Source organism: Equus quagga, chromosome 1 (genome assembly GCF_021613505.1).
Source record: "Equus quagga isolate Etosha38 chromosome 1, UCLA_HA_Equagga_1.0, whole genome shotgun sequence".
Taxonomy (NCBI): Eukaryota; Metazoa; Chordata; class Mammalia; order Perissodactyla; family Equidae; genus Equus; species Equus quagga.
The window spans coordinates 19,210,979-19,221,623 of record NC_060267.1 but is presented as its reverse complement, the minus strand read 5'-3'; the positions used below and the strand labels follow the sequence as shown (position 1 = coordinate 19,221,623).

The window sequence follows — 10,645 nt, the reverse complement described above, 5'->3', positions numbered from 1 at the left end:
TTGGCCGAGGCCAGGTACCTATCACGTCTGGGAGGGCGGGGCGCTGAGAAAACGCGCGGCTCGGGTGGCTGAGAGGACCTGTCTGTCAGCAACTCCGCCCCGAGGAGGGTGACCCGAAGGGAGCGCGGGCTGCGAGAGTCGCTCCCCGGATGCGACTGTTTGCACCGTGCAGCGTTGCTGCCGTTCAGGGCACTTTTGGCCGCTCTGTGGTCCCAGGCTGCAGTTACCCCACCACCCCTACACAGCGGGTAGAAAATCAGACATATAGAGGCCAGAGGGTCACTGTGCATTTGACTCTTACTGTTTATACACGGAAAGGCTTTAGTTTTCTTTCGTGAGTTCATTTACTGAAACATTTTTTGAGTGTTTAATGAGTCTGGGAAATTACATACATAAACGGTTAATTTTCAGAGCAACCCTAAGAGGTAGAAGGCTATTATCTCCATTTTACAGATAAGATAACCAAGGAAAAGAATGGGCCCATATCTAGTAAATGGGGGAGGGAGGCTAATTTGAACCCAGCCCTAATTGTTTATCACTTATTACCTCTCATAGTAAAGAGCATTGGATTGAGAATAAGGAAACTTGCATTCTGGTTTAGGCCCTGATTCTCTAAAATTATCTATAATTCCCTGCTAAATAATGCAGGTATATAGAAATAGCAGACACAATCCCAATTTTATCATCCTTTAAGGATTTTTAGTTAAAAGCATCTCTCTTCTTTCATCGCCACCACTCCTCTTAAAGAAATGAACCAGTACTCTCCCCATAACCATCCTGGATCTTTTTTGCATCCCAAGCTTCCCAAGCTCCCTTATCTGCTGTCAGTTTCATTTAAGTAAGATGTTTCTCCACTAACAATGAGCAGGTGAGCATGATTCACAGCCGAAGTGAGCATAGAGAATCTACACACTCAAGAACAGTAGGGACAAAACAAAAATGGCGGAGGGCTAGCAGAAGAGGTGCTGTTCCCAGAGATCAGGGCAGCTCTAGAGGGCCCTTTCCTGAAATTCATTCACTCAACAAATATTTATTGAGAACATAAGTGCCGGGCACTGGGGATACAGAGAGAACAAGAAAAATAACCCTTCTCTTTTGGAGTAAACATTCTAGAGCAGTGTGGGGTTGTGGATGCAACACAAACATAATATTAATAGTAACTTTGACTTATATACACAAGCAAACACTCCAACCCTCAGGAGGAGTACCCAGAAGACATTTGTATATCAACAGCCTATAACTCAAAACTAGCCAGAGGGAGTCACATTACAGAAAATCTGGGAATCAGAATCTGCAACCAAATGTGGTACTATCAAAAAAGGACTATTAAGGGGCCGGCCCGGTGGTGCAGTGGTTAAGTGCGCACGTTCCGCTTCAGCGGCCTGGGGTTCACTGTTTCGGAACCCCGGGTGTGGACACGGCACCGCTTGCCAAGCCAAGCTGTGGCAGGCGTCCCACATAAAATAGAGGAAGATGGGCACGGATGTTAGCTCAGGGCGTCTTCCTCAGCAAAAAAAGAAGAGGATTGGCAGCAGATGTTAGCTCAGGGCTAATCTTCCTCAAAAAAAAAAAAAAAGGAATATTAAAACTAGGGAACAATGTAAAGAGGCATTAGGGACTAGATAGGGATGCAACAAAGACTTTGTTTAATTACAGGGTTTACTGAAAGTCTTAGTTGAAAAAAAAACCCTCCTGGTAAGCCCAAAACAGACATAAAAAATGCTATTTAGAACCACTTCCTTCTAGGTGGGGGAGGGGACAGATTATTAAAGGGTCAAGATATTGGCAAATTCTTTGTGCCGTTTAACAGAGTGAATAGCTGTTTTTAATCCACTGAACACTTTGCTAGCTGTTGAATAGGTTAAAGTGGACCTGAGGCTGTTTGTAAATAGAGGTTGGGAAATACGGATTCTTGAAGGAAAGGGAATTTTTGAGAATTTGGAGTTTTGGAGGCTAATCCTAGAGAAAAGTGTGTGTGTGAGAGAGAGACAGAAATCAACGCCAAACTCCTGCTCTTTCTGGAGTCATCCTCATCTCAGTATATGACAACTCCATCCTTCCAGTTGGTCAAGCCAAACACTGAGTCATCCTTGACTTCTTTCTCTTCCAACCTTATAGCAGATCCCACTGGCTCCAGTGTCAAGTTATGTAACTTATTATCTTCAGCACTTCCAACCTGGTCCAAACCACTCTCATCTCTTACCTTAATTATTGTGAGAGGCTCCTTACTGTGACTCCTACAATCTACTTTCAACAAAGCAGCCCAAATGAACATTTTAAAATCTAAGCTAGATCATGTCACTTCTCTGCTCAAAACTTTTCAATGGTACCCCACTTGACTGTCTTCATAAAAGACAAGGCCCTACAGTTTCTAGCCTTCTATTGCCTAACCACATATGCTACTACTCTCCCCTCCCCTTATTTCCATACTAGCTACACTGGTCTTGCTATTTCTCAAACGTGCTAGCATGTTCTTACCTCAGAACCTTTATACTTGTTTTCTTGGAATGATCCTGGAATGATCTTACCCCAGCTCTTCCCCTGGCTTGCTCTCTCACCTCTTTCAGGTCCTTGCTGAACTGTAATTTCATGAGGCCTCTCTCCCTAGCCATCTTATTTCCAGTTTCAACCCTATTTACCTACACACATACACACACACACAATCCCTATCCCTCCTTCCCTGCTTTATCTTCTCCAAATTACTTTTATCTAACATACTATATTTCACTTGTCTCCCTATAACTAGAATGTAAATTCTACGAGGGCAGAATGCTTCTTTTGTTTACTGCCATATTCCCATCAGTAAACAGTACATAGTACTTGGTAGGTACTATTTTTTAATGAAGGAATAAATGAAAGGCAGTGAAATGCCTGAAACTTTTAGGAAAAGGTGCTTCTAGTATTCAATTTTAACTTGTTTTCATCACTGTGGTTTTTTGGTTATCTGTTGGTTTTGAGTATTACGTGAAATGAAGAAGAGAGGTTGAGATTCCACAGTGCAAAAAAAGTAGGACATGTGACAATCCATAAAACCAATCAATTCAGAAGTAGGCCCCAGAGCTAGAAAGTACAGAAAATACAAGTCTCTAAGGGAATCCCACAGAAGTCACAGAAGGGGCTTCAAACTGTCTACAGAACGTTGAATGATAGAGAGCAAGCCACTCTTACTTAGCTCTCAAAAGTCAGGGAAACCAGGATGATTTAAGCACTGATCATAAAATGAAGCCTAGCTCTGTGTCAATTAGTTTAACAAACCCTGTAACCGGAGATCCAGTTGTACATTACCTTTATAATGATTTATACCTCAACTATCCCCAAGGATGATACAGTTGATATTAACCCTCTTAACAAAGGCAAATCACCAAATTTATGATTTTGTAATATCATCCATTCCAACATTCATTTACTGCTTCTCTATTCTTCCATTCAAACCAGACCAGAATTCCTAAAATGTCAGCAACTTCCACAAGTTTCAAGAGAGGTACAGCAAAAATCTTAAGTCATCTTAGTTAAGAAAATGGGAGAAGGAATGAACAGAAATCAAGTGATTTTTTTTTTCAGAAGTGTATATCATTCTGTTAAACTTTTTTTTTCCTTTAAGAGCTTTTAAACTATGGCTAATGCTTTGTGTTATAATTTTGGAGTATTTTAACATAAAAATTCTTTCCCTTTAAATGTGTAATTTATAGGATTACCCTGTGTGTGTCTGTTTATGTCCCAGGAAAAGGGTGAGTATTCACAATCAATTTTTCCAGGCACTACCAAGAATGCTATTAATTTTTTCTTCGAAATGCATTGTAATGGCCTTGAAATCTAAGTTAAGGAATTTGGACAATATGCATGCTGACAGACACATCTGCTAACCCAAATTTTTCTTCTTCCAAATGCACTGTCTTTGAAAATAATCTGAAATCAGATTTCTCAAAGAACCAAGCATACAATTATGAATCATGTTGATAGTGCTTGCTAGATAAGCAGTACATGTCACTATCATCTCTTAGAGCTATATATGTTTTGTGTACCAGTTACTCTTCCAGGTATCCATGCAACAATAAGGAATGAAGGTTTTTTTCCTCTGACTACATACTTTAGACTATTAGGTCGACAGTGATGACCAAATCTTAGATCTTTCCAATGGACTCAATTCCCACAGGATCTTGTCAGTAAGAAAGAACATACAAAGAAAACTAAAACAAAACTGTAATCCTATCAATAAAATGACAGTTAAAGACTAATTTGAAGACTCAGTACACATAAACAACAATCAGATGAGTGTTTTATCATTAACATTTATTGATGGGATGGATAAATACAGATTGAGAAACATACTTGACAGCAAGATATCAAACTGATAGCCAGACTATAAAATTTATACAACATCCTTTCTTAAATTTTTTAAAAATTTTTTTGAATTTTTTACAAAGAGCCCTTACTGTAATGGTCACTTACATCCTATCATTCACATAACAGCAGTAGACATCCCAGGGGTAGCATCCAGAATTGTGGTGCCCCAAGGAAGACAGAGGCAACAGCAGAATAATATGCTGAGAAAGGACTCAAGAGCAATACAAAGAAAACAGACAAAAATACCACCACAAAATTGTACCTGAGTGACATAGATTGGTAAAGTGTTTTGCTTTTTTTTTTTTTTTTTTCCTTCTTTGCTCTTTGGTCTGATAAGAAAACGGACTGTTTTAGGTGTGTGGAGGAGGTGGGAGAAAGGTCAGTTTCAAATCTAGAAACCTAGGTTAACACTAGCTAGGCTGCTGCATTCACTTCTTTGGGTGCTTAACCCAGCCAGCACTTCCATACTGTAACCAACGCCAATGTGATCAACCAACCACTAATCACTTAGGTCCTCAGCTTTCAACTGAAGAGTTCCTGATAACCAGATGGAGAACATACTTGCTCTGGCTTCAATTAGCATGCTGTCAAGCATCCCTCTCCACGCTTAACATGACAACAGAAAACCCCAGAGTCTTTCTCTTTTCATTCAACCATGAATACACACTCATAAAGGGGAAGAGTAGACACCGCTTTTTAGTAAACATTCTTTTTCTTTCCCTTCCTTTCCCAATGCCAAGTTCATATTAAAAACTTTAGGAACATTAAAATGGAAGAGTCTCCCACTTAAAAAATAATTCTCACTCCAGACCACTTTATCAGGTAGGATTACAGTACCATGCTTGTTTCAAACTCACATCCCCAGAGGGTTAAAAAGACAAAATAAAACTGACAGTGTGATACAACACGAACATTTCTTAAACCATCAGGAGCAAACACTCAGTTAAAAGCTGGGTGTTAACAAGCAGCAACACGAGAAATTTGGGGAAGTATCAAAGTCACTGAAAGCTTAGTGGGACCGTGGAGGGCTTGTATCTCACCATGTGAAGGGTTGCATAGACTGCTTTAATTCTCCCAAACCCAAGAGAATAATATTTGTATTCCAACTTCAAAATGATCTAGAATCTCCCCTTTCCTAGCATTAGTATCAAAATAACTCTTCAATAAAATAATAATCCTTTTAAAAATTTAATCAGTTCCCAATTTCCCACAGTTCATGTTTCTGTGGGAAACACAGACATGTTAAAATCCAGCCATACTGGGATAAGACCCCTCTAATTGCCTTCGTCCAGAAGCAAGGTAGGAGGGCTGTGTATGGGGAATCAGGTAGCAGAGGCTTAAGGAAATCCAGGACTGATATTACCATGATTTTATTTCTATATCCTAATCCATTGCTGTTTTCAACTAGAGATTTAAAATTTTTCTATCAACACTGGTGAAGCCAATAATACAGAATTATGAACAAGGATACATTAAATCAAAACACTAAAATCATTTTAAAAAAAAGAGGAAGCTAGGGTCTCAGATATGGAAACACACTGATTCATGAGTGAGAAGACTAGACAAATTCCTACATATTTTCTAAACCCAAAAAGCATAACTGACACTTCGAAAGACCGATTTAGCTTTAGATTAATGCTTCACTAGAGTTGAGTTAATGGCAACACAGGTATCTGATTAAAAGCCCTAAGGACAATCCACAGGTATTTGTGCCAACATAAGATTCAAGCAAAGTTTTAGGAATGAGATTTACAGAACTTGAGGCTCCAGTCCTGCTTAACACCACTTATCCTTGATAGCCTAGGTTAAAATGAGGGGGGGAAAGCCACATTTGCTAGACTAACTTTGGATGTATATATCCCTCTTTCACCCTTTGAATGTGTGAGAGTAAAGAAGACACAGATTTTAGAAACCACACAACCCTTCAAAGCCCAAGTTTATGGAATTTGGACAATATGCATGCAAGTTGACAAACACATCTGCTAACCCAAAGACAATGCAGCAGCTTCATGCAGAGCCCATAAGGAGGTTCATGACATATGCATAGATCTAAAAGCAGACACTGTGGGTATCTTAAAACAGTATCAGGAGGCATTAACATAGGAAAATCTCTAAATTGACCTATATCAGCAATGACCTACTAATGCAAAGGCCAGACTATGCAGCATAAAGCAGCTCTTAGGTTCTAAGCTCTAGTAAGCACTTTTTTCTAGTTCACTCCTCACAAAGTTCTAAGGAACTAACTCAGACTGCCATGGAGAACTGCTATAAGGCTAAGTGACTACATATGCCTCTGTGGTGAGGGAGTACATGTGATTAGAAAATATGTGACATTTGATGAGAAAAACTGAAAGCTGGGAAAGATTTTCATAATCAAATCAGTGATCATCAATTCCACAAAGATACAGATGCAAACTAAATAACCTTTTGGGAAAGTCAGGAAGGAAAGCAGACTTCACCAAACAAAATCTAAATAAATACAAAACCTAAATTTAGTAAACACACCACACATCTACCAATTACCTAGCACAACACAGAAAATTTCAAAGAGAAAGAGGAAAATGTCATCTATAAAAGTGACGCGACATTCCAAGTCAAAAGCATTACTGGTTTATAGGTCAGCAGAGAGCTCATCTTACACAGCAATGGCAGGCACTCTAGAGAGTTCAAATACACAGAGATGCAGGACGCTAATTTACCTTCAGTTAAGGTTTACTGTACAAATTCTTTCCTATTTTAGGCCAGTGCATCACCAATTCCAACTGCCTCAGTTTTCTCCCCAACCTATTCCTGGCAAGCGGTAGCAGATGTACAACTCCTATCTCCCTATGACTTCCAATGAAAAAAATTCAATTTCTCCACAAAGAATACTTAGTGTGAAAGAAGCTGCACTAAAAAAAGACATATTCAAATTGCATCATCCTTTTCCATAGCAAAAAATGCCATGAAGACCAATGAATATCACATCAAATGATCTGTAGATAATGGCATTTTCAGTGAGACAACTTGGCTTAGAATTCTTTCTAAAGGATTCTTAGAAAACTCCTGAAGAACCTCTGCCTAGAAGCTAAAGCCACCAAAGATGGACAATGTAAACCTAACAGTATCTGTGCGCTAGGCTTGCTTACCTTCATGGCACCAGTACTGTTAAATTCACAAGCTCCAATCTCTGAAGTCATATAGGCTGCAAAAACTGAGGATGCAGCTGTTTCCCTTCAGACATACAGATAAAAGCAAGTTTTACATTCATAATGTAATTTAAAATACACTGTCCTAAAAATTCCCAGTCACAATCTCTGGCTCCATGGCTTCTCCCAGAACTACTCTCACATATGGTCTGGTCTTTCATAGGCAGAATATGTAGCACATCCCCCCTCTCTTCAGAGACCCTGAGGCTGCTATCACTTGAACACTTTCCCAAAGCCCAACTTGAAAAAAGACACACCCAATCCTGCAGGGCAGAAGCCGGCCATGCTCTCCAACCCTTCTTCCTCAACCACATCTTTGTTCTGCATCAAAAGGAAAAAAAGGGTAAAAAGGAAGTTTTTATAATGGAGCCCAGAGTCAGGCCATTGGCTGCACCTGCCCAAACCAGAATTCAGAAGGCTACCACTCAATTACAACATAAAGAAAGGGGAAAATACCATGTCCTACATGTATCTTCCTTCATGTTCTAAAGGCCACACCGTGCTCTCTCCAGGAGACTGTTGGGAAGTGAAAATGGTGAGGGACAAGGAGGGAAAGGTAAAACATGATTTTTAAACACACACACTTAAAAACACACATACCCACACTTACATACACACTTAAAGGTCTCAACACTTCAAGTGGCCGGAGCCTATCTGAGCACTCATGGCCAAAAGCATATCCTCCCATTCCCCCTACACTCCCCCCCACCCTCCAATCCCCCCCCCCAGGACTCATTGCTATGTATCTCATAAACACAGCAAAATCCCTATCCCCTCCCCATTTATATAAAAAAACTAAACAGATAACTTACTTTCTTTAAATTATTTTTTAAAAGTCTCTTAAAAGATTTTGACGTTTAAATACTTCCTCTCTTCTGATATATTAAACACCAAAATGATCCACAACTGTTTGATAAAACAAACCCTCCAGATTTCAGTCCTGGCAAGAAGAGGGAAGATATCAACTCTAATCAACCTAATTAGGAGGTGGAAAGGCCAAGAATAGAGAAAGTATTCTTAATCCTTCACAGCTTCAACACATTCTCACCTCTCTAATACCAGTAAAAACTATAATAAAATAGTTAAATTTCTGAGGCAGCAGATATAGTAACGAAGGCCCTCTACCACCCTTCCACCTATGTCTCGATATTATTTTATTCCCTAGTCCAAGCAGGGTGACATATTTCATAAGGGAAGTAATTTTCTTAGTCCAGAATCAGTAGTTAAAAAAAGAGAGAAAGCATGTGTTTTTAAAGAAGTTTTTTTCTCCTCTTCTTTTTCTTTTCTACTTAGGAAGGGGTGGAAGTGGTGGAGGAGGTTCTGATGGTAGAGGTGGTAGCCTGGGTTTGTCTGTATTGCCAGATCTGGATGGCATTCCACCAGCCCGTGGATTCAGATATTCACCGTAAGAATGAACAAATTCCAATGCAGGGGGCTGAGTGGGCTGAACACCCTGGGCATGGAGAAGGGAGTGAAGCATATTCACAGTATCTTGATAGTCTATCGTCTGGGTTGTGTTGTGACCATTGGCCCCCGTGGGGCCTTTATCCAGTTTCATATGAGGAACTCGAGTTTTACAGCTGGGCTGTGAAAAAGGAAGGCCACTTGTGTCTGAGCTATGCCCAGGCAACTGGGCCATTGTAGGAAGAGGAGGGAAGAAATTTATGGAAGAGGATTTAGTACTCTTGGCAATCTTGGCTGGATGATCAAAAAGTGCCCCTCCAGTCTCTTCAGGGGGGCCCCTTTTACGACTAGAACTGGAAGAGGAGAAAGAACTAGACAAGCTATAGGTTTTGTGTGCTAAGGTGCTTGTCTGACTGCTATGTTTTGGATCACCTGGCCGTTTGTTCCCAGTACCAGCTGGAAGCTGTGAGTGAGAGTGCTTGTGTGAGTGGTGATTATGATGATGATGATGATTAGATGGGTGAGTCTTGTGCTTCTCTTTGTGCTCTCGGCTCTTTGTGACACTGTCATCTATAGAATTGTGCTTGTCAGGTGCAGCATGGACTTTAATGCGCACTTTTATCTCCTCTGGTTTTGAAGAGGCAGCTTTATCTCCACTTGCAACTGGGATTCTCATTTTGAGAGCTGTTTTGTCAGCCTTTTCCAGAAAAGGCCGCTCGGGGTTTTCTGAACCCTCTATGGGCATTTTCAGAATAACTGACGAATGGCTATCATGGTGAGATAGGAGATTCTGGGCAGCATATGCATACTGTGACTTTACGTTGGCCTCCATGTTCTCCAGTTGCCTCTTCTGGGCAGCCAACTCTTCTGCATGCTTTGCACGGTATTCTTTCAGTGACACTTTAGCTGATGGCACACTCTTACTACTATTCTGCTTCTGGGAAATAAATGCATTCGAACCATCCTGTTGCAAGGAATGATCAACTCCTATAAGTGCTAGATTCTCACTAGTCCGATGGCCCTGAGCAGGTTCTAGTTTAAAAGGAGGTTGGGAGGACAGCCAACGCTCGCCCTGCAACATCTCCACACCGCTCAAGTTGCTGGATGACTCTTCAGTGGTTGGAAGGGAAGGCACTGTACTTGTGGTAGAAGAAGTTGACATGCTCATTAAACCTGCAATAGTTGTGTCGGAGGAGCTCTGGGAAATCATATTGAGGATTGTCTGCTCTGAAGTGTTTTCATCTGTTCCTCGGTCATCTGCTTTTGTTTTCTTGGCAGCCTGGCATGCCTAGAATGAAGCAAATGACATCTCTTCACTTTAGGTAATTTATCAAGTGGAAAAAAACACTGAAATGAGTAGACTGTGCTTCCTGTACGTTGGGAATTCTGGATAGCCCATAAGCAGAAGGCTACTCCAACATGAGATCAGTAATTATTGCCAATACGAGACAAGATTTTTAAAAGCTTCAATTAAGAGTCACACAAACAGGATGTGAAAGAGATGTCTGCATTCATTGCAGTATTATTCACAATACTCAAGATATGAAAGCAACCCAAGAGTCCATCAATGAATGAATGGATAAAGAAAATGAAATATTATTTAGCCTTAAAAAATGAGCGAAGGATTCTGGGAAGATGGCGGAGTAGGAAGCACCAGGAAATCTATCTCCCCACCCAGACAATTACATTGGCAGAATCTGTCTGAAGCA

The 10,645-nt window shown here is 40.5% G+C and overlaps 1 protein-coding gene across 1 annotated transcript in view; it reads right to left on the bottom strand.

The window, feature by feature from the left end:
- Positions 1-4,269: 4,269 nt before the first annotated feature.
- CCNT1 (cyclin T1) overlaps positions 4,270-10,645 on the bottom strand; it is a 28,942-nt gene continuing 22,566 nt past the window's right edge. Inside the window, exon 9 of the mRNA XM_046668012.1 lies at positions 4,270-10,224. Within this exon, the coding sequence (XP_046523968.1) occupies positions 8,818-10,224 (1,407 nt within the window). The 3' untranslated portion in view covers positions 4,270-8,817. The remainder of the gene's footprint in view (positions 10,225-10,645) is intronic.